Consider the following 25271-nt stretch of genomic DNA (forward strand, 5'->3'; position numbering starts at 1 on the left):
CTACTATTGTTGCCAGCAATGTTCGAGAGAGGAGTCCTTCTCTGGGGTAATATGTCTTGCAATTTCCAGGCACTGATGTGTTGATAGCAAGAGGCATCCCAGTAATATAGCTCATACCTCAAAACGCCTGGCTTAATTGTAACCACCATGTAAATAGGGCTAACATTATTACTGGCCCTTTTGTTGTACAACATTTTAGGGTGCAGTTCTAGTTTTGACAAATGAGCCTGGAGCCTGAATAACACTTGCGATGTAGAGCTAGCGTAGCTACATTAGCAGCTGGTGCAGGCTGGCTTTAACTGCTAGATGGTACTGCACTTTCCAGTGCAAGCAGTCCACTATTTACTTATTTCAAACACTAAGGGCCAGATGTACGACCATTCCATTTTGCGAGTCACAAATTGTGGCATTTTGCGACTCGCAAAATGGGAATGTACAAGAGTGTCTCAGACACTGTTTGTGATTCTTAATGGGGCCGCTAAAGACCTACCTCATTATTATTAATGAGGTTGGTGACAATTTGCGGCCCCCTAGGAATCTCACATATCACATAGATGGTGCCCTGCTGGGGATAGCACACCCCGTGTCTGTGTTTGCTTTTTAAATAAAGCTATGTTTTTTTTCAAATGCAGCCCATTTTCCTTAAACGAAAACGGGATGCATTTAAAAAGAAAAAAATGTAAAGTATCCTTTTAATTTTTTAAGGGCAGGCAGTGATCTGTGGGACCACTGCCTGCCCTTAAAAAATATTTTTGCATCCCAACACAAAGGAGAAGGGATCCCTTGGGCACCCCTTACGGTTTGAGACTGGCTTACCACCTACTTGAAGTAGGTGGTAACTGCAAATGTTTTGCGACTACATTTGCGGTGGAAAAACAATGGTACATATCAGTGTTACTCTCTATTAGGAAGAGACTCGCTAATGGACAGTGGTTAAACACATCAAAGGTAAAAATGTGGCCAATAACCTATCGAAGCAGGAAGCAAAAACCATCATGTACTTAGGCACAGTTGATAACGGACTGAATGAACTTGCTGAAATATCAAGCCATATTTAACGTATTGTTATACAGCAGTCAAATATACAGATCTGCCCCTCTATTACATGCAGGGTACGTGTACCACCAAGAATATGGCCCTTCCGAAGGTTTACTTCCGACAACCCGTTGAAACCACAACACGATATCCCCACAAAACGTAAAGCACAGCCAGACATCGTGACATGAAGAACACATCCATGAGACCGCCGGGCAAAACAACAGCTATAACAAACCCGGAGATGCGGCAAGCGTCATGTATCCCAGCAACGCGATTACAAAGCCCCGTCATCAGGACGAACCAATCGGGAAGTAGCTTCCATATTGAGAAGGGGCCCGACCAATAAGGACGAAGACGCGTCCAAACGAAGTCGTGAAAGAACCTATGACCGGTGTTCTCTGTTCCAACCAAGAAACAGACGAGTCTGGTATTGAGGGAACGCCGTGCAGCTAGGAGACGCCATCCCGACCCCACCGAAGAAAGTAAAGACAAACGCAAGGACGTATACCACACGATCAGCAGGTATGACATGTCCGCCGGCCGGAAAAGCGAATTAATGCAGGCTTGCCCTGGGGTGCTCTCCCCAGCGCGCTAAGGAACTATGTTAACTAACATCGGAGCATTGTACACGACAACCACCGAATTCATCACGCATATTTTTCTAATTTTGTTAACTTCTAGCCGCCACTGAAATATGGCACATTAGCACAAAAGGAAACCAAAAATATTCCCTTTTTCCTTCTCTTTGACCACCAGCGCAGCTCTGATTAATTCAAGTAAAGATTCCACCCTGCCGGTCAACCCAAAGAAACGTCACGACGCTGGGACCAGCGATCGATGCTATTCAAAGACACGAATCAGACAAGAGGAACCTTCTTTTTACCACAAGGGTACGTGACCCTCGTTTTTCTCTTTAACAAGTACCTATAACTAGTCTAGAAATTGTACATAAGACTCCTGACCTCGAACTAAAACATGCCCCTTACACTCTCACAGGTGTAGCATTATGTCCTACAACAACAGCAGCGAGCCCTGATGAAGACCTTTCCTAATTTATTTCCTGTCATCTCACAGAAGGTCGAAACGCGTAGGCTTATCATTCAGGCCAGGAGAAGTGTATGCCTTATGACCTAGCAAATCAACAGGACATATAGTGAGAGAAGTATCTCACGCCACGGCTAAAAAAAATTCCTTAAAGAACTCTCCGACCTTATACAGGACTACAATTATTGTCTCTTTGTGGAAAAGTATCCATATCCCAAAGCTAGTCAATTTATTAAAAGTAGGACCCTTCTTTCTTGAGCTAACTTGGAAGAATAGCCAATTTGAAAGATTTTGTGTGTTTAGGAGCAAAAACACTAGCAAAATAGGTCCCTTTACTGTTTTGTATTTATGTAGAGTATTGTCAAATAGAGTAATGTTAAATGTTGTGTAGACAAAGGTTTATGTAATGAATTTATTATCATTTTTTGATACATGTTCAATGTTTTTTTATCAAAGGAGATGATTACAAACAATGTGCTAACACCCAATTGTGTACCATTGAATAGTTCTGAAGAAAACGCAAAAGTATATATTGCTGACAATGTCAATAAATTAGGACATTGTACAAAATCATGTGTGAAATCTATGGTGTCAGAGGCAATTCCTATTTGTTATAATCGCTATTTGGATGGGGCGCCCTTGGCGCGCCCCTTCCTAATAGCCACTCGCAAACCCTATTTTGCGAGTCAGTAATAGGTTGCCAACTCACAATATAGGGTTTGCACATACACACAACCCTTTTTAGCAGTCGCAAACTGCCCGATTTCCCATTTGCGACTGCTAAAAATGGTTGTACATCTGTTTCTATAGTTCTTAAAAGTGCCTTGAGCCAAATTTGTCAATTATTTACACATTAAAAATATTCTGCTGACAAGTGTGACTGAAAACAAGATATTTACCAAACCTAATATATTAAAAAAAATGTTGTTAATTTGACAGGTTTTTACAGCTTTGAAGACTAATGCGTTACATGTACCATACAGAAACTCCAAGCTAACTCATCTTCTTCAGCCTTCGCTCAGCGGCAACGCAAAGGTAAAGTAATACACATTATGTCAGAACCTTATGCTACAATTGAAAGCAGCTTGATTAAAAGGGGATGTTTAGCAGCTTCTTGCCAGCCATTTACACGAGCTGTCACATTTATCCGAGCCTTTGTCGTTAAGAATTGAAACGCCTGATAACCAATCACGGTAACACTTGTCACACTTCACAGCACAGTAGACCTTTGTGGGTTCCATTTTAAACACACTAAAGGCTAATGTGTGCCATTTTATTTTATTCACAATGGGAAAGGGGTCACCTTTAGACCTTTTTCACTTTGAAATCGGCGGGGCAGCTTCAGGAGGGGTAGGCAGTGGCCCAGGGTATCACACACTTTTCACCGAAGGTTTCCAAAATAGAACTTTTTTCATTTTACACCAACCCAAGCTCTTTTAAGGGATGCTTAAAAGAAAAGGTTTCAGTTCTGGAACGCAGTCATAAGGATTTGTTATCTTTTTCCCTTTCAGGGCACCATCCCTGTGATTGTAGCCAGTCACAGGGGGTCACAAGTTGTGCCATGCCTAATTCATTTTAATTCGGTGCCCCTCCTGTGATTCGATATTTTGTAAACCTTTGATGTGAACCTCAGGCCAGCTATTGCATGAAGCCTGGACGGTACCTCTACTCACTAATGTTAGAGGACAGTGCTCTATAGAAGCAGCTTTGTCAATGGACTTCAGTGATCAGAGAAGCTGACTGAAGAAAAGTATTCTTTTCGTTTGTTACTCCCCTCCTATGTTCTGAGCTCTATGTGGTGTGTTTGAATAGATCCTTAGCTCTAGTTTCCTCTTTCCTCTGGTATTTCTGCATGCATCAGTTGTGTGGGAGTACTCTTGGGAATCTTTGCTAGTCACTGGTTTGTAGAAGTGCTCTAGGAATCTTTGGGAATTCTTAAAAAAGTAAGATCGTAAGATTATAGAGCAAGCCTGCATTACATTGTGAACCAGGCACAACATTCCTGAAAAATGCGGCTTTATTTAAATTGATCAAAAACAAGGCTGATGACCACTTCCTGAATTGAATATTCAAACGTTCAAATATTTATTTGGGTGGGCCAAGGGTGCATTCGGGTGGGCCACTGCGGGCTCGATTTTTCGCCTATATGTCTAGGCAGGTATGCTTCAGGACCCTCCTTTATCTCTTCTTAGTCTTAAAAAGGCCCAGTAAAACGCACTCTTTCCCAAATCTCTTTCTATATGTGAGCACTCTCAAAAAGTGTTTTTTCCATGTAATGTCCCCTTGATGGAAAGAGCAGGTTTCTGAGGTGGGAGTACCAGGCAAGTGACACTTCTCTGGCTCCCTCTGTGCAAGCCGTCAGGGAGAATCCCTCTTCATTACTACCTCCACCTGACCATGGACTCTACAGCAAACTCCCCTACAGGCTTGATTATCCACTACTCCTCTCCAGTGCACCTTATCTCACAGATGACCTTGGGCCCCAGCCCCATATCAGGCATCATCGGGCTCCACTTTCATTTTTCTCGGTAAAAACATTAGTAAAGTCACCTTCAAACTTAAAACATTGAATAAAAGTAGTAAATATATTTAGCACACACTTTAAAGTATGTTCCACAGTAGCCCTTATGACCCAACTGCTAATTAAATAAACAAAAATAGAAATGCCAGCTTCAGCGCTGATGCAAAAGTCTTTTTTTGCGCCGCACAAATAACCTCTTTCTCCGTAAATACCTTTACTCCCACCTTCCAACAGTGCCTCATATCTCCCAATGGCCCCCTCTATTGACCTCCTCCTCGGATTCCCTCACTGCCAACCTCCACCAGTGCCCATGATCTCTCCCTAACTCCCCCCTCCACCCCATGACCTCTTCCTTGGATTACCTCTCTACCACCCTCCACCAGTGCCCCTCATCGCTCCATAGCCCCTCCCACTACCTCCTCCTCGGATTCCCTCACTGCCACCCTCCAACAGTGCCCCTCATCTCTCTGTAGCCCCTCCCACTACCTCCTCCTCAGATTCCCTTACTGCCACCCTCCACCAGTGCCCCTCATCTTTCCCTAACTCCCCCCTCCAGCAGGAGAGTAGGCAAAGGTTACCAAAGGTTACCTTTGTCAAAGAAAGGATTTGTCGCCTTTCACTGTGCAGAGATGAAGGGGTGAAAAAATAAACAAAGCCTCGTTAACATGTACATGGTCTTGTAAAGACCTGTGAAGTACTCTGGTACGGCTGCGATAATCTCTAAAACTGTCTCTGTGTGTGTGCGCCCCTCAGCACGGGCTGACACACACGATGGGGGAGGGTTGAAACACTTTGATCCCAAAGGCGTTGCACGCCTGCATTCATGCCCTCACTGCGAGGGCCAAGGATCCTGTTTGGGTGGGCCAGGCACATGTTTGGGTGGGCCTGGCCCACCCGCTAGAACCGGGCCTGCGTTAAGGGCGCTTGTAATTTAAGAATTTTAGTTTGTAAAGCTAAAGTTCCCCTGGTTGCCAGGGAACAAAGAATGCTGACCCCAACTATGTAACATGCCTTTTTAGGGCCATATCATTTATAGTACGACGAACAAGACACAGGTGACTTGATTACAGCAGCCCACGTGAATAAACTTGCTTTGGACCAGCAGAGAGGAAGACATGTCATTTTCTTTGGTGGTCCATGCAAAAGATGCAGATCGTGGTGAGCAAAATGCCTGAGGAGGAGGCAGAACACAAGAAATGTGCTTTGTTTTTCCACCGATGGAGCAGAATTGGGACTGACCTTCTACTCCATAGACTGGAAAAAAATCCCAAAGTCAGAACCACAGATGTTTTAGTTTTTTTGCTTAAGGTAAATGCATTGCCCTGACCCTTCACAGTATACTTCAAAGCAACTTCCCCAGCAGGAAATTGTGTGTTGTGCCTGTCTGCGGGGTCCTGCTGGTTTGCTCACAGGCAGAGCCCTACACAAGCTCCTATTTGTAAGCTGCTATGGGACGTCAGCAAAACCTGTGCAGCATCAAAGAAGTACATCACAACAAAACCTTCGGACTTCATGTGTTAACATGTGGCAGTTCACTAAATCTAACTCAAAGCTCATATGAAGCCAAGCCCTGTCCCTTAGTGTTGCTAGTAAACTTGCCTGAGCAGGAGTGGGCCTTGGGGCCAGTGGTGGTATGGCACGTGCTACACAGGGGGCACCCCATGTCTTGCAGTGACTTGGTCTGCATGCACCCAACACACCAGCAATAATGGGCAGGGGCAAGACGAAATCTACCTCTGGATCTGGGAGAACTGGGTCACCCTCACCACACTCTGGACACTCTTCGGGCCGGTGCCGCTACTCTGAGGACGGAGCCATATCCAACCCTCCGGAGGATATGTTGGACGTGCTCTTAAAAGAAATACGAGTTTCCTGAACAGCACTGGAGAACCGATTGGGCACGATCTCTGTGGAGTCAATCTCCTCAAAACCGATCATGGAAAGTTAGCGGAGAAAGTTAAGTCTGCGGAACAAACTCTGGAAACAGTGTTGCCGCAAGTAGCTGCCCATACCGAACAACTTAGTCAAATGCGCCAGAAAATCGACTCCCTCCAGGCCCGTGCAGATGATGCGGAAGGTCCGGCCCAGAGAAATAATTTTAGAATTGTTGGACTGCCGGAAGGCCCTAACTCGATGACTTACATAGAAAACTGGCTGAAAATGAGTGTGGCCCCAACAGGCCTGTCTGCCCATTTTACAGTCGAACGGGCCCACCGCGTACCTGCACGCCATCCAATTCCTGGCGCAAACCCCCGTCCAGTGCTGGCCAGAATCTTAAATTACAGGGACCGGGATCATCTGCTGCAGGCGGCCCGCGACAATGATCCAATGCAAATCGACAATGTGAGAATAGCTATCTTCCCGGACTATACACTGGCTGTACAGCGTAAACGCTTTTCATTTCTGTAGGTCAAGGCCCGAGTCCGCGCTGCGGGCCTCACCTTTGCATTGCTATTCCCAGCAAAACTGAAAGTTATATACAGTCAGCGATCGCTATTTTTTGATTCACCCGACGAAGCTTGGGACTGGCTCGACAAAACCTTTCCAGATGTTTTACCTGCAAGGCGGATGGACTTTACACAGCCAAAGTCATAGCATGCTCCCCGGAGACATAGAAAGGGTATTGTGATGCGGAGCACGGGCTCCGGTTCTCCATCTCAGCTACAGGTGTTGGAGAGTAGGCAAGAGGCTCTTCAATCTGCTACGGCCTTTAGCCGTCCTCGCCCACCTATCAGCACCAGTCCTTCAGTTGAGGCCAACTCGGACTCAGAATCAGTTGGTAATGCCCCACTATTCCCTTCAGTGTCTACGCAGCTGAGTAATGATCCCCTGGAATGATAGGTCAATGTGATGTTTATAAGGTTGTTTTATCGGCCTAGACTGCCTGTGCGCTACAAAATTGTGTTATAAGAAATGTCCTTATTCCCGCAGTGGTGGGTGCTGATCCCTGAGGCAGCCGGTGAGTTGGTATTATAGTTCCTCACTATGTAACTGGGGACGCTATGGTATGTCCACCCAGCCCGGCCTGTCCTGGGCGATTCCATGCATTGTGTTCTTTTCTTTCTGTTTTTTTTTCTAAGGAACAGCACTTTTTGCAACCTCCCCCACAGACGAGAGCAACAGGTTGATGTGAATCATGTTGATGTTTCTCACACAGTTTGGTCGAGCGAACTTAGATCATTGGACCCAGTATTGGGTTATATTTTTATTTTTGTATTATTGCCGCATGATCCGATGTGTGGGGGGATGGAGGGAGGTGGGTTGGGATGGGTGGGAGTGGGTGGGTTCCACCATGGTGCCTTGATGATGACTACATCCAAATCCTACACTATCCTATCCTGGAATATCAGGGGATTGGGAGCAATTTCTAAGCGCCATTGTATAGCAGCACAGTTACACCGCCGCAAGGCCCAAATAGTGTATTTGCAAGACACAAACCTAATACCCACCGAAACCGCGAAACTACAGCTCCGCTGGAGGGTCAAATATATGCCACAGCATATTTTGCCTTTTCTAGAGGGACTGCAATATGGATACGGGTGGGGATTCCCTTCTCCCATAGCGAGAGTAAGATAGATGAACAAGGGCGTTACATGTTCTTACGGGGGACCTTAGATGGTACACAAGTGGTGTTGGGTCTCTTTATGTGCCAAATGCAGACCAGGATGCCTTTCTTTTCCGGGTCTCGCTAGCCCTCTCGGACAGGTCCTGTTATCCATGGACACTAGGGGGTGAAATGAATGCAGTGTTTGATGTACTCCTAGACCACTCTCACCCTCCTTTGCTAAACACAACCGCACGCTCCCAGGCTGTGGCGCTGTTGCGCTGTGCACAAGGATGGAATTTAACCCCTTCGATGCGGATGACAAAGCCAGCTCATCATGGGCGTTACCTGCGCTACGCGGATGACGAGCTGGCTTTGTCACAAACTGCGCGATTTTTACATTTCAGCGCACAGCGGGAAAACCCGCTAGCGCGGTAGCGGAGATGTTTGGAGGTCCCAGCACATACACATGTAGGAATATTCCTTCTATTCTCACCCCCACATGTTGCATACATGCCTGGACTATTTCCGGTGCTCACCCGAGCTCTCCTCGACCATTTCGCACTGTACTTACTTAGGTAAGACAATCCTGGACCACAATACTATTGAACTCAACCTCAAGAGGGGACGCTTTCCCACGGCCATCCCGACCTGGCGCATGCAACCCTTACAATTGGAAGACCAAGTGTATAGGGCCACATTAGCCACTTCCATCACTACATATTTTACAATTAATGAGGGTACATCCATGATCCTATCCCTGGAAAGGGAGGCATTTAAGGTGTCAGTTCGGGGCGTCTCCTTGAGCTCCTTGGTAGGATTTAGAAGGGAATTGATTAGAGACCTCACGGAGCTGGAGGGAAAACTGCAAGCACAGGAAGTGGAGGCCCAGAAGGAGGGGAATGGGGCGGAATACTTACAACTAGCTAGGGTCACATATGGAACGTTTAAGATTGATCGACTTTAACATATACACACTTCGCACGCACTCTGAGGCAGACCTTTTCGGCACCTTATTGGCGAGGCTCATTGCGACTCCATCAACTCCCACTCCCATATTGACAATTATTAATATCCAGCAATCGCAGGTCACCACACAGGCTGAGATAAATTCTGCATTCCATTCCTAGTATGCCTCTCTATATGCGGCTCCTCCTCTAGACATGATAGACGCTACTACTCGCTTTTTGCGGAGGTGGACCTCCCAGTTATTTCTGACTCCGATGTCCAGACATAGAAGCACCGATTACACCAATAGAAATTAAAATGGTGATTAAGGCGTTAGCTCGTAATAAAACACCAGGCTCTGACGGGCTCCCTATTGAATTTTACTCAACCTTTGCAACAGCGCTGGTACCTAAACTGCTGCAGCTTTTCACTTGCTGAGGGTACACTGCTCCCCACAACTAGAGAAGCATTAGTCACTTCCTTGCTGAAACCTGACAAAGATTCTCTTGAGCTAACATCCTACAAACCCCTCTTCATCCTTAATACAGAGTATAAAATACTCGGTAAACTTCTGGCGTCTAGGCTTCTTTCCTTGCTCCCTCAACTCATACATGTAGATCAGTGTGGGTTTGTTCCCAAACAAAGCATCTCTTTAAATATTTGTTGATTTCATACTGCATGCGACCTCAGCACTGCTCCCGCGCGCTGGGTGTCTATACACTGAGTTGGGCTTATATGTTAGCTGTCCTGACAAAGCTCAGACTATCTCCGACATACTGTAACTGGATAAAATCACTCTATACTAACCCCACAGTCTGCGCAAAGACTGGTTCGATCATATCGCCAGCGTATTTTATTTATCGAGGCACGCGACAGGGCTGCCCCCTGATGCCTTTATTGTTTGTCCTGGCGCACAAACCTCTAGCCCAATATCTATGGCAATTTATGGTCCCCTATGGTATTCCCATTCATGGTACAGTCCATTCTGTGTCACTCTATTCAGATGATATGTTATTGTATTTTCAGGACTTGCATAAACGTATGCAGGCAATAGTGGACGTGTTGTCACAGTTCGGGGAGCTATTGGGGTTACATCTCAATGCCTCTAAGTCCATAGCATATTCTTTTAATAATATGTATGCTGACCCCTTTTTAAGTTTTGGCTAGTTGTAGTTTAGAGCAGAACCTGTAACCTTTAAATATTTAGGAATCTATTTATACAGAACCACTGCCGACACAATAGCTGGCAACGTAATGCGGACCATCAACTCCCTTAGGTCCCAGGTTTCCTTTTGGAATATTGTACCTCTCACAGTAGCGGGCCATCTTTCGGTGTCCAAAATGGTCATGCTGCCCCGGCTCCTCCATCAATTTGTAAACCTTCTGGTTATCCTCCCAGCATGGATTTTTAAAACTCTAGACACCCTTTTGACCTCCTTGCTTTGGGGTTCGAGCAGACATAGAATGGCAATAGCCAAGAGGCAGCTTCCCAGCACTGCAGGTGGAATGGAAGCACCCAATTTTAAAGTATACTGCATAGTTGGGCAATTACAGTGGCTTGCATACTGGCTGGCAGGCCATAATTTATTTGAGATAGCGTATTCTCGGGACCGCCTTGGATGTGGTACCTTACAGGCGTTGCTGTGCCCGGGGGCAGATAAAGTGCAGAACCCTCCGTTCCTCTACGCTTAGCACTTCACTATTGGAGACAAGCTCATAAATATGTGCCCTGAATATCCCCCTCTGTGGCTTACCCACGACACATGGAATAATAAAAAGGGTCCAAATTTGGGTTTGGACACAGCTAGGGATTGGGACAGTTGGAGATTTCTTTCATGATGGTAACCTGATCCCTCACAATGAGTTTGAATGCACTAATGCGGTGCCTGACACCCTTTTCCTCATACATGCCATGATTACACACTTCATTCACAAATACTGGCTAGTGGACCAGAGAGAACCTCCCACCTTTCATTTGTTGAAGTCCACTCACATAACGGGGCATGGCCGTCATCTTGTCCGGTGGTTGTACCGTGGGTTTCAGAAACATCTGAATATCCCATTAAGACCTCTCAGACATAAATGAGAAACAATATTATCATGAGATTTGGAAGATAGGGAATGGACCCTAATGTTGCAACATCCTAGAAAGGTATCTAGTAACTGCTGATTGAAAGTAATGCAATTATTTATTTTGCATAGGGCTTACCTCACCCCGAAAACACTACACAACATGTACACTACTGCCTCCCCGAACTGCCCCAGATGCTACGCTAGATGCCACGCCCAAGGCGCTGATTTTATCCATATGGTGTGGTCCTGCCCGGCGCGGCATGGGTTTTGGATAGGAGTTATTCAGAACTTGTCCGTGTTAACAGGACGCACGTTTTGGGATACAGTAGAAGCCTGTATTTTAGCAACACAATAAACATTAGAGGAGGCCCACCCAGAAATTACTTCACATCAAGCTAGTCCCACACAGACAGTGTCACAAATGAATCACGTTTTTTAAAATATTTTATTCACAAAATATATATATATCCTTATTTCATATATTCAATAATCAATATTTTTGTTCTTTTTCAATAAATATACTCAACATAAAATTCATATACTAACATCCAGATCAAATTTATATAAATCCAAAGATGAAGCAATCAGAAAATGAGGTACATGTCTCAACCATTACAAATAAATATATGTACAAAAAATAAATATATACATACAAAAATCACAAACAATCAAAAATATAATTATGGGGAGGAGCCAAGACGGCGACCAAAATGGCGGCGTAGACGCCCGGCTCCGCTGCTCGCCCTCGCCTCCCGCATCATCCTGATACTGATCCTGCATCTTCAACCATGGCCCCGCGTAGATGAGCGGATGCGATGCCCAGTCGTGCAATCGCGGAATGACAAACGCCCCGGACGGCCGAGAAACGTCGTCGTAAAGGTCGTGGGCCTTTCTTGTGGATAAGCCGGGACCTCGAGTGGTGCTGTGGCCGATTGGGAAGCGAACAACATCGGCCTTGGTCGGCCATGACGGACCGGTGAACCGGGTCGGGACTTTATAATTCGCTGAATCGCCGTGGGTGCACGAGCTGGACATGGCGCCGGACCCCCGAGCCTTGTGGCACGTATTTTTGCAGACTCTGTGGATGTGACCGTCCCGAGGAGCAAGACGGAGTTAACGGCCAGTATCGTACCTTCTCCGGGGGCTGTTGGTGGGTGATCATGCACCTTCCGAGGCGGGAGTCGGGAGGAGATTACCTCCCTAGAAACGACTAGTGAGCGGTGGTGGCATTACACGAGTGTTGGGGTTTGAGTGTGCTCCGCCATAACCTGTTCACATGCTGCGAGCTGTTATTGAAACCCCGGCGGCCTGATGCGAGTGTGCCTTCTCCCGTCCGGAGGGTCCCTAAAGAAAGTCAGCTTTGTGTGTATCGACGAAGGTGGAATGGAGCTCACGGTGAGGGATGTTTTTCTGGCCATTACAGACTTGCACTCAGCTCTGAAACATCAGTGGTTGGCCATCAATGGCTCACAGGCGATCATTGCTCCTGACACGGGATCGGTATGGGCGGATAGCTACAAAGTGGATCTGGTGCCCGGCTTTGCCCAATCTGTTGACGCCACGGACTCCCTGGGGTGTGCAGTGTTGGTTTGTGAGATTAGTGAGCACGGTGGCCGAAGTTACGTATCTGCTGATTTTTCTGCTTTCCTGCCTGTTGACCCACCTCCCGAACGAATGCGCTGTTTTCTCTCGACGACAGAGAGTGTAACCTGGAGAAGTGATGGTAACTCTGTGCCACTGCTTTTGCTGAACGCCTGGGTAGCTTCTACTGGGACGGTTGGATCATCGGCTTTGCTTGCTCGTGGAATGGGGAGTCTGTCTGTATCCGTTCGGACCGGCCAGGGATGAACGCTGACTGTTTACGGTACTTCATGGGTGATCTCGGTGACGTAGTGGACTTTGGCTTGTATTTGTGACTTTGGGGGGTTGCGATGGACATAAATTGACGCTCACTTTCCATCTTGGTGGGCTTACATGCTTTCTGATATATGAAGGGGGGGTGAGGGGGCGTGAATGGGGCCGGTACTAGGGCCTCCTCCGTTTTTCTTATATGTGGGGTTTCTTTTCTGGGGCGACAGGCATGCCTATAGGGGGGGGGGTGGGCCGTAGCCTTCTGCTGGTATGCGGGGTGGGGGGTTGGGGGATGAGACGTGTTTTCTTTGTTTCTATGGCCTCTTTTTTCTTCTTCTATTTTCTTCTTTCTTTTGGTATACTTGCTCGCAAGATGGGGGACTAGGTCTTGTTTTCATTGGGAAGGCTACTGTGATGTGTACTTATGTAATTTTTACTGTTTATTGCTTCCATGAGTAGGACGCTGTGTGCTAGTACTTAGTTATTGTTGCTCCGTGTCCTGTTTTGGTTTCCCAATTGTATCTTTATTGAAGGCTAATATCCTGTTGCCTCAATTTTCGTGGTGTTCCCTGGGTTTTAGGGCAAGTATCTGTAGGCGCGAATTGATCGTAGTTTTTCTTCACATCCTGAACCTCCTGTTTCAGCGCCATTGATTTTATTGATTACCGTTTACTATTGCTACGTTTGCAATTCTGCTTGCCGTTTTTCGCTAATGGGCCATTGATTGGCACCTGATCCTTTTATCTTGTAATATAAAATGAAAACCATTCATATTCTGGTTCCTAAATGGGCTGTTCAGTGATCGAAAGTATGCTAGCATGGAGATTCTGCTCCTCGAGGTGCTGCACGTGAATATAATTGCTCTCTGTTACTCTATCTGCTTAGCGGCCGGCCCGAGGGTTGTAGGCCCATGCTTGTATTTGGTTGATACATTAATAAAGGTTTTCAACAAAAAAAATATATATATATATATAATTATGCCTGATACATTTATTTTCTTTCACAATGCAAGAATTTGAAAATACTGGCTTCGTCAATCCAGTCTGTGGGAACAACATAACATCACAGAATAATTAGAAAACCGAATTGGAAATTCTTCTACAAGAAGTAAGAAGAGCAAGATTATAACTGAGTGCTTAAAAAATATTGAATAGAATAAATGAGGTGTGTGCCATACGTGAATAGAGAATACACCAAAAAAAGTACAAGATAGAAGAATGTTAGAAAGGATCGCCTAGTGTGCACAGAAATGTATTAAAGTGGTAGAAACATTATAGACCAACTTATTATCATACATGTATAATATACATACTCGCTGGATATGAGTACTACTCCAATAGTAAGGATCCTGCTCACACGACCTTCTATTAATTGGGAGTGTAAAAATGAAGATGACGCTACCCTCAAGCAGGATGCCGAATCCTGAATTAGGAGCAAGAGTTAATATAAGCAACATAAACATGTACTGGCCAACTCTGAACGATAGATCTAATCAAAATATGTAAAGTACCTAATATATGGGCCAGAAAGGTCTCTATTGATGATGGGCCAGACAATTTTTGCAAGATTTGCCTCTAATAGAATTTTCCAAGAGCCCAATGGGACCACCAGCTGTAGCCAAAACAAAGCATAGAATAAAGATCCCTGAGTGTGCTGCTAGTACAGATAATATAGAGCCCCTAAGCACACACCACCATGTACTTACTTAAATTAATCTCGGCTTCACTCTAGAAAGGGAGTGCATCCGTTGAGTAATCAGAATAGATAGCGTCGTATACCGAATAAGCTGGAGGGAGGACATAAACAGTATGTATAAATGGCCTACCCATCAAGATTAATCAGAGAGCCCTATATAAAAGCGATCTGGAACATCAGGGCTCTTAATTCAACATATGTCACTCGCCAGAAATCCAAGGTGATGTAATAATCCTTCTTACCGGCAGAAAAACAGGAGAGGGTAGCACAATAATCTGTAGAATAAAATAACCGGGAAAGTATATAAGACATAGTGAATAAAAATGGTAAAGAAATGAAAATAAATTGAGGAGTACAGTGACTATCCCACCTAAAAGGATAACCACGATAGGGAGGTGGCCAAAGATGTATTACAGCCTCTTATATTGGTAAACATGTAAAGGATGTATAGATTCCATAAGTCTAGCATATTTTCAAGACTAATGATAAATATAGAAATACGAGGGGGCGATCAATCCACTTATACGATCGTACGATAATTAATATATAACCACCCTCACATGAATGGTTCTCCCTGATCAGTGCGAGAAGTAATACCAGTAAAACATAATGTGAATACAGTCAATTCTAAAAGGGCTTAAAGTACTCCCAAGGAGACAGGCGAAATACACAGTACGATTCGGAATCTACCCTAAAGTATAAATGTAGTTGGAGAGAAATACACATCAGGCCAACTTTCAAGGGACCTAGGAGTCTGCGGGGGAGACAGGCGGGTCCAGCAAAAATTCCCACCCGAGACCAAACCTTACGGCTACTAAAACCCTAAGTTGGTAGAGGTTATAAAGGCTCTAGAAAATCTCCTCAGAGCACCTGTTGAAGAACGACCGGAGCTGGGCTGTGTGTTCACTCTAACAACCGTCAGATATCCGCCGCCATCTTAGGGAGGTCGGGAGACCACGATCGTCAATACAATGGATAGGAGAAACTAAAAAAAGGGCTTCCTGCTAAGTTGGAAAATAGCACAGAGGGGAGAGATAAAGAATATATATATATGCCAAAAATGTATTCGCTCCAAAAATATTCAGAGCTGGACTGTATGCTCCCTAAATAGATCATAAAATATTCCCCACCAATAAGGGGGGACCCCAATCGTAAATGCCATACATCAGCGAAAATAGGAAGGAGTCTCCTACTAAATTAGGAAATAGCACAAGTAAACAAAACGAAAAATGAAAAAGAAAAAATATATAGCAAATATTAAATCGCTCCAAGAGTATTAGAAGCTGGAATGTAAATTCGTTCATTGGACCAACAAGAACCCGCCACCATCTTTGGTAGGTAGGGAGGCCACAATAGAAAGGGTAAATGGCTGGATGAAGCTAAGATAAACCTCTTACTGAATTCAATAAAAAGGGAGCAAACACAAAAAATGAAAAGATGAAAAATAAATAATAAATAATAGATCACCCCAGGGGGGTAGATAATTATTCCTAACCCTAGTCCGTATATATACACAAGGGCCAGTCTCAATTTCTAGATGGTACCAAGCGTACAATAGTCGCAGAGTAAGCTAGGGATGAAAAGTCAAGATTTTTAAAATCCAAGAATACAGAAGGTAAAAGGTAGAATTCACATTTCTGGTCCAGGTATCAAAGCAAAACATAGAATCATAAGAGGACCACAAGAATCATACTACCCCTATACAGACTAAATAAAGAACCAAACCAAGAATAAACAGTCAAATAATGGCATTCTCCCATGGGAGATGCTCATTAAGAACTGTATGGTTGTCTGAAGGGTATACATCCATATCCATATTATATGTATGATAATAAGTTGGGCTATAAGGTTTCTCACACTTTAATAAATTTCTGTGCACACTAGGCGACCCTTTCTAACATTCTTCTATCTTGTACTTTTCTTTTGGTGTATTCTCAATTCTCGTATGGTACACACCTCATTTATTCTATTCGATATTTTTTATGCACTCAGTTATAATCTTGCTCTTCTTACTTCTTGTAGAAGAATTTCCAATTAGGTTTTCTAATTATTCCGTGATGTTATGTTGTTCCCACAGACTGGATTGACGAAGCCAGTATTTTCAAATTCTTGAATTGTGTAAGAAAATAAATGTTTTCAGGCCTAATTATATTTATCCATATACCATCAGCGCCCTGAAGAAGGATGGTACATGAAAATTCCAAAATGCATGTCGGCGCATTGTGTTGTGGTTTTGTATGTTTACGTTGTTTGTTAGGTTTTGTGAATTATATGATTTCTTTTGATTATTATAAGAAGTTTGAGAGGTGCACACAATGAAGTCAGAGATATCAAAAAGTTCAAAGATTTTCAAAATCCTCAGTTTTTTCCTTAATGGATTCTTTATTTTCTCTTTTGAGATATGCAGGCACAGCCAACGCGTTTCATTCCCTATTACTGCCTTGGGAATTTCATCAGGGCATTGGAAAGGATCATCCAAAATCGATGGTCCAGGGTGTAATCACACCCTCGATATCAGTGCTGGAATATTGTTTTGTCAATAATGTTGACCCTCGTTTTCCGTTGTCAGGCAGTCCTTATTGCGAAGGAGATTTGATATGGTGATTGAATGGCCTCTGTCGGTAATGTCCGTCCTTCCTGCCAAGGTGAGACAATCTTTGGATTGTGACCATTAATGAAACGGTCCAGTTGGTAAACGAAATTCAGTGTAAGGAAGGGGATGGTCTGTCTCGGCTATCAGCCAGTATCCATCCACGTTGCCGTAATAAACTCGGAGTACGGGGCCTGTGATAAGGTCTCCGCAGTCTTCTGCTCCTCCACTCGGATTAGTTGAAGCTTCAACTAATCCGAGTGGAGGAGCAGAAGACTGCGGGGACCTACACTGAATTTTGTTTACCAACTGGACCGTTTCAATAATGGTCACAATCCAAAGATTGTCTCACCTTGGCAGGAAGGACGGACATTACCGACAGAGGCCATTCAATCACCATATCAAATCTCCTTCGCAATAAGGACTGCCTGACAACGGAAAACGAGGGTCAACATTATTGACAAAACACTATTCCAGCACTGATATCGAGGGTGTGATTACACCCTGGACCATCGATTTTGGATGATCCTTTCCAATGCCCTGATGAAATTCCCAAGGCAGTAATAGGGAATGAAACACGTTGGCTGTGCCTGCATATCTCAAAAGAGAAAATAAAGAATCCATTAAGGAAAAAACAGAGGATTTTGAAAATCTTTGAACTTTTTGATATCTCTGACTTCATTGTGTGCACCTCTCAAACTTCTTATAATAATCTTGTTTATGACTGGCAGTGGATGGTGATAGTTGTTGCACCGGACACATTTAAGAAACGGAATAAGTTGATGTGCTGAACCTTGGTCTACTGCTTTGTGCTTTTGGTTTTGTTTATTTCTTTTGATTGTTTGTGATTTTTGTATGTATATATTAATTTTTTGTACATATATTTATTTGTAATGGTTGAGACATGTACCTAATTTTCTGATTGCTTCGTCTTTGTTTGGATTTATATAAATTTGATCTGGATGTTAGTATATGAATTTTATGTAGAGTACATTTATTGAAAAAGAACAAAAATATTGATTATTGAATATATGAAATAAGGATATATATATATTATGTGAATAAAATATTTTAAAAAATGTGATTCCTTTGTGACACTGTCTGTGTGGGACAAACTTAATGGGAAGTCATTTCTGGGTGGGCCTCCTCTAATGTTTATTGTATTGCTGTTTCCCTGATTGTGCACCCTGAGAATTGTTTACCAGGGTCCCTCTACTGTTTTTTATAAGAAGCCTGTATTTTAGGCCTTTTCCTACTTCCTAAGAAATTGAAGTTGCTGCTCCGCTTTGAAAGCTTAGCCCTAATGATTACACAGCACTGGAAATCTCGCACATCAGCACGTGCGGGTAAATGGGAGGAGGAAGTCCTCCGTTGGGCTACTGCAGAGAGGGAGGCGCTGCAGCGGGAGGAACACAGGGGACTACAAAAACGTCAGTATAGCTTTTTAGAACGAACACGAAGGAGTTTTCAGTGGACTCTCAAACTCCACAAACTACTAGTGGTGTGGCTATTCGATTCCCCCCTCTCGCAGCGGCTGGACCCTTACCAGGTGACCTCTGAGTGGATTATCGATCCCCTCCCTCTCTCCTCTCCCTGGCCCCTTGTATTTTTCTTGCATCCCCTCCCTTGTCCTCCCTAAAATTATCGGTTGTACTTATCACCTGGTACTTTCTACCAGTAATAATTTCACAGCGGCAATTGTTTTTTTGTTGCGGGTTTGGTTATCAGGGGTGGGTCGGGTAGGTGGGATGCATTGGGTTCTAGTTATAATATACCTCAAGCATGAAGCATATATTGTAAGATTATAATGCCAAGATGAGCAAATTTCTCCTTGGTTTCTGTAAAATGGTTATGCACAGGAACACATGAACAACTTGTGTCATGAAGATATGACATTTTATGTATATAAATCACAGATCATTTCTTTTTAAAAATAACATATATGCAGTACTGCTTAATTATGTAATGTACACCAGGAATACCGAATAAAGTTTGTGTTAAAAAAATTAAATAAAATAAAAACTTGCCTGAGCATATCATACCCAGCTGAGCAGCATCCCACCCCCCCAAAAAAACGTCAGGAAAGGAAAAATAAAACCACACTTATTTTTTCTCTTCTTTCCTGCCAAGTCTTGGGGGAGTGGCCTGGGGAGTGACAGCACTGAGGGGAGTGGTAGCGCACTCCCTTCACTCCACATGATTCTTTGGCCAGCCATCTCATGCCAGCCAAACCATCATGCACAATGAAGTTCTCTCTAAACCCAGCTGCATTGCTGGGGTTGAAGAGAGCAGGCAAAGACTCACGCTCAGGCCAATCCTGAAGCTGTTCTCATGCAAGAGCAGCTTCAGGATTAGCCGCAAGGCAGGCTGTGAGCCTGTGACTTCCTGAAAAGGAGCAGGGTAGCGTGAGGTGAGACGTGGGTGACTGAAAGTAAGATTTTTTTGTATTATTATTTTTTATTTTATTCCTTCCTCGCCCACCCCCTTCACTCATAGCAAATACCGGCCGCTGCTAATCATGCCCAGTAGTGGCTGGTGAACTTTGAAAGTAGTGGGGCCTAAATGTGTTCTCTTGTACGATCAAGCAAACTTTTTAAACTTTAAGTTTTGAGTTAAGCTTAAACAAACAGTGTAGTGTGTTCATATATTAACAAATCTTGGTACTGAGCATAACATACTGAGAAATACAGCAGACCGGAATCCGCCTTAGCACAATGTAATAACATTTTGCGTGGTATCTTTGCAGCCTAAAGCATCATTTTGATATTGGATGTCATGTACTGGGTTGGGTCTGACACTTCAAATGGGTCCCAAAGCCGGATTAAACCCTGTGGAGGCCCCTAGGCAGTTGACATTTCGCCGCCCCCACCCCAACCCCTCACAAATTATCTCCTAATACTTTTTAATTTTAGTAACCAACAATTTTATTAAACCAATTACATTACACATACGTAGTTTGCGCCGGAATATTTTACAAACTGACAGCTGCCAGAAGAAGAGCTTTTGAGAGAGAAACTGTTATGTGGATCTGATGTCTCTGGTTCATGCACTTAAACTTGTTAAAGGGTAGATTACATTCATTTCAGAATTTTCTCTATAGAGTCTTTAATGTAAAGTTTTTGTTTCTTTGAGTTGATTAATTTTTTTCCTATCTTATGGAAACAAATTAAGAAAGCTTGATTGTAATTTCCTTTCAAGATCAAATCAATATTATTTGGATCCGTTGTCGCCAGACCTCTAAAAGAAGTGGGGCCCATAGGCTGGTGCCTACTTTGGCTATTTGGTAATCTGGAACTGCTCAGCAGTCCCCAAATGTCTTTGGATTTACTCTGGGGTGGTAGTAGCATTGCATAACAATCAGCAACTTTATTGCAGTACATTGCATCAGATCATTCAATCTAGTCAGGGAACCCGGCATTCAAGTTATACCTACTATACGCTTGGCGACTAAAATTAACAATGGGGCAATTCTTGTTACCGATCTAGGTATTTCAGCTCCATACCCACTTAAGGCCATCAAGGGAGTCAGTATTGATATATGCCCTGTAATTTCTTATATTACCTTATTAATCTTGACCCAGAGGTGGGGTACTTCCCGACAATTCCAGGCAACGTTTAGGAAATCTGCCATATTGCTGTGACACCCTTGGCATTCAGGGCTAACAGAGTGATCACATTTACTCATGGATACTAGGGAGTAGTTTATTCTGCTAATAATTTTAAGGTTTAACAACTTTTGTTGATAATTGACAGAGACCAAATTCGTCTGAGAACAACAGAATTAAAATATCTTGTCCTCCAACACCAAGCTCAGGTCTTTTTCCCCACAGCTTTTTGGCTAAATATGTTGAGTGTCCTCTCTTACTCATACATATCTTGTATAGCTTGGACACCCCACCTCTTTTATTGTCTGATGTTCACAGCAGAGTCAAAGTTATATAATCCAGTGGTTCATGTAGGAATGAGTGAAATGGCACCATGACGACTTACCGAAGCCGGATATATGTGAATACGTCAACTTGGGTAGTTGCTGCCTTGATCTTATACTCATGTAGCGATATAAAAGGTTATCTACAAAAAATTGGCCTGGGATCTCAATGGCTGGGGAGCATATTAACTTGTGTCCCACCTTGTGAGCTAGGGTCCTCCAAAATGAGCACCATCCGTTGTGCCTCTCCAGGGTCTGTGTGGGTAGTTTAGTGCATAGTAAACTCTCTAGTGTACCTGTTGGTGTCGGTCTGGTCTCTTCAATAACCAGGTGGGGCCACCATTCAACTGGTTCACGCCAATAGATGGCATAGTCAGGCTGTGAGACCAGGCAGTAAGTATGCCAAACCTATTCTTCATCAATGGTAAAACAAGGGTGTTCCATCTATCTCTCAGCTGCTTGCCCACCAATATCAGGCTAGTCAGCACACATTAGATGTTTCAAAACCAATGAGGCATTCAAAACAATCAGAATATTTTGAAACAGTTAGATGAACTCATGAAGAATGTCCATTTTAATAATGAAATGTGGCCAGCCATTGACAGAGGCAGTCTGATCCATTTTTCAATCTTAAGTATCAATTTGCCAATAAATGGACCATAATTATCCCTTAGTGGGCTATCTTTGAAGTGGCTAATGTGTATCCCTAGATATTTAATTGAGGTCTGATCCCATACGTATGACAACATTCTACAGAAAGGTTCACTTTGAGAGCCAAAGTCTTTCTTGGCATCCAAGAACACCAATACAGCCAGAACATCTTAGTTTATTGTTGCATAATTGTAAATGGTGTTCTCAGAATGTTAGAAGTTGCTTTACATGTGATAAACCCAGATAGCTCTGGCAAGACTAATTTGTCCATGCAGAAGTCCAAGATGGTCACTTCAGCCTTAGCCAATATTTTATTAACCAAGTTCAGGCACGAGAGTGGGCTTTATGACTGGCAGTTAGCAGTTTCTTTTTTGGGGTTGAGGAGGATAGTGTCTCATATGTATGTTGGTAGAAGGCCCTGTTTAAAGGCTACATTTTAAATGCTAAGCCTATGTGAAATTAGAATATCTTCATACTACTTGTAAAATGCACCAGTTAGCCCATCTGATCCAGGGGCTTTCTCTCCAGGGAAATTATTTTTCGCTTTGAGGATTTCATCAAAGCACTATGGAGTAATTAGTGGTACTCTCAAGTCATTTCTTACCAATGCCAGGGAAACATCCTCCAAGTACTCAGCGGTGTCCTTCAAGCTCTTACTTGCTTTGGAAGTGTACTACTGCATATAATGCAAAGCAAATTCCTGCAGTATATCCTCGTCATGAGCCAGGAACCCTATTTAGATTGGATCACTGAGACCAAAGGAGGCTTGTGACACGAAGCCTTAAGTACACCATCAATGTCATGCCGGGTTGGTTCCCCCTCCGTATGTGCACGCAACTGCATATTACCTAAAATATCTAACTTTCTTATTTAGTCTGTTCCCTGTAGTCAATAAAGTTCTTATTAATCTCGACTAGGGTTTTGCCAACATTATGTATTAACTGCTGTCTTTCTAATGTAGTTATGTACCTTTCACAATGTATTAACTGGGCAAAAATATCTGTCAATATTCCTGCCTGCTTTGACAACACCATAACCTGAATATAGACCTTGAAAACCACACAAACTGTGGCATACAACATGACTGAGCGGAAATTTGTGTCAAAGAATTAAACAATCAAGGCTCAAAGTACCTCATTAAACAGTCTGTCTTGTAATGCTAATGATGGGAAACCCCAGCTTGCCAAATCAGGGATTTTTAATCGAAGGGCTTACCCCTAAATAACTGGATAGTAATCTGATAGGGTGCAAAGATTATAGTCAGTATCCACCATCCAATAAGTCATGTATGTGCTTATCAGCAAGTAGTCCAACTGTAACTATTGTGTACTGAAGAGTACTATGAATACACTTTGTCAAAGACATTCTTAAATAGTAATTAAGGTAAACTCCTCTTGGAGGAAGAGTAGCGAGAAAACACATCTCCCAGGACATGGGACTGGCAGTCCAGTCCAGGTGGGAATCAAGAGCTAAATTAAGCCCCCCTCCCACACACACAGGATAGCCAAAGAGCCGAATTCTTCAATTAAAACTGCCAGTGCCATAAACAATGTTGTGCCAGTAAGGAAAAAACCCTCCCTGCAGGCTCCAAGTAGGAGCCTTCCAATTTGAAGTTGACAGACTTTCTAATTAGAATTGTGCATGTGACCTAATGGAAGAAGCATAGCTATATGAACCCTGTGTAGTAGCAAAGAGTGATTGTCGCTTAGGGTCCAAGTGGGTATCCAGCAATAGGATTACATCTGCCTTTATCCTGTCCAAATAGGCCAGTATTAGCCTCACATTTCCCCAATTATGCAGCTCTAGGGCATTCCAACTTTCATAAGTGAGGGACTGAGTCTTTTTAGACGCTTATCCTGCATATCACAATTATGGAGAGTACCCAACCAGCAAAACTATTTGCACCAGGGCATAGAATATGAATCAAGATTGTTCAAATTATGTATAAACATTCCTTAACAATGTCTAACATCATAGCCAATATTACCCCCACACACACACATCATTCGGCCCTACCAACAGTCTACTTACCTCAACCCTAATAACATTCAAATCACTTAGTGACATTCACAAAATTGCATGTACCACCTCTAGCCACCTGCATTTCCACTGTAAGCAATTATGTTCTAGAGAAGGCATGGAAAGGCGTGCCAACCATTCAAAAACATAATCGTTTCCTATAAACACAACCGGGTATTTGACTTCCTCGCTAGTGCTCAAATATGGAACTTTTGCTATAAAACAAAACGCCCTAAAGATTTATATAGAGAAGGTAGTCTCCTTATTGGGCCAGAGAACATCCAGATTTCTGTTGAGGGCACTTATCGTATAATGGTGTCAGTGAGCAAAGGAAGGAACGTGTAATTTTGGAGGTAATACTGAGCAAGTTGACAGAGCAAGGTGTAGTAACTTGGTCCATACATACATCTAATGATGTAGCTGAGGCAGATGTGGTTGAGTTATGTAGAAGGTTTATTCAGCCATAAATAGGATAACAGGAAGTATAGGTCTGGAACAAGCCGCCCCACCAGGAGCAGCCTCTTAGCTGCTCAGCCCATCCTCAACTGACAACACTCATGCACCCAAACATTTCACTCACACTAACATTCTAACTAGAAAACTCACACTTGCTGAGCAGCTAGATACAGAGCAGTAAAGGAACATATAAATACAACCTGAGGATACTACACAAGGTAAACACCAGCCAATTCAAGGTGTACTGTCAAACGTGATCACAGATGGCATAGTAAAGAGGACGTGAGATGGCTGTAAAGGACAACAAGGCAAGAGGAGACAGGAGACATACAAGAACCTGATTTGATCAAAGTACTAGATGTACTAATTGTACTAATATATGACGAGGTCTTTTAGTAGCTTATGGAAACTTTTTTGGAGTTGCACCAGCTTATCACTCTTAACAACAGTCATTGAGCGAAGTCATAGTTCAGCTTTGTGTTATTGGGACTGTTGTAGTCAGTGCAAGGCGTACCAAGACTGACAACAGCGCTGAGAAAGGTAAGACTTCAAATGACCTGGCTGCAACAACACAAATCTTTTCCTTACCTGATCAGAACAGAGACCAGGTCCGAGGTCACACTGTAAATAGATATGGACTAAACAGACCTTGGGCTGAATTTGGAATGGGTGGAAAGAATAACCAGACAAGACAGAAAGAAGGCCGAGAAAAAACCAAGACAATAAATTATGAACAGGGCTTCAAAAATCATTAGGAATACTGGTATCAAGAGCAGGCTGTATCCAACAGGCACTGGGACAAATAATGCACTGTTGGCACAGGGACACTGGAAATGTAATTCAGAACAAGAAATTCAATAATATACCCAACAGAAACTGAAAAAAGTAATGCCATGCTGGTATATGGAATAAA

General features: G+C 43.4%; 1 protein-coding gene across 1 annotated transcript in view; it reads left to right on the forward strand.

Annotated features, from left to right (window-relative positions):
* LOC144770857 (uncharacterized) overlaps positions 1 to 25271 on the forward strand; it is a 578425-nt gene that overhangs the window by 468748 nt on the left and 84406 nt on the right. Inside the window, exon 13 of the mRNA XM_078655640.1 lies at positions 3022 to 3117. Within this exon, the coding sequence (XP_078511766.1) occupies positions 3022 to 3117 (96 nt within the window). The remainder of the gene's footprint in view (positions 1 to 3021; positions 3118 to 25271) is intronic.

Source organism: Lissotriton helveticus, chromosome 1_1 (genome assembly GCF_964261635.1).
Source record: "Lissotriton helveticus chromosome 1_1, aLisHel1.1, whole genome shotgun sequence".
NCBI lineage: Eukaryota > Metazoa > Chordata > Amphibia > Caudata > Salamandridae > Lissotriton > Lissotriton helveticus.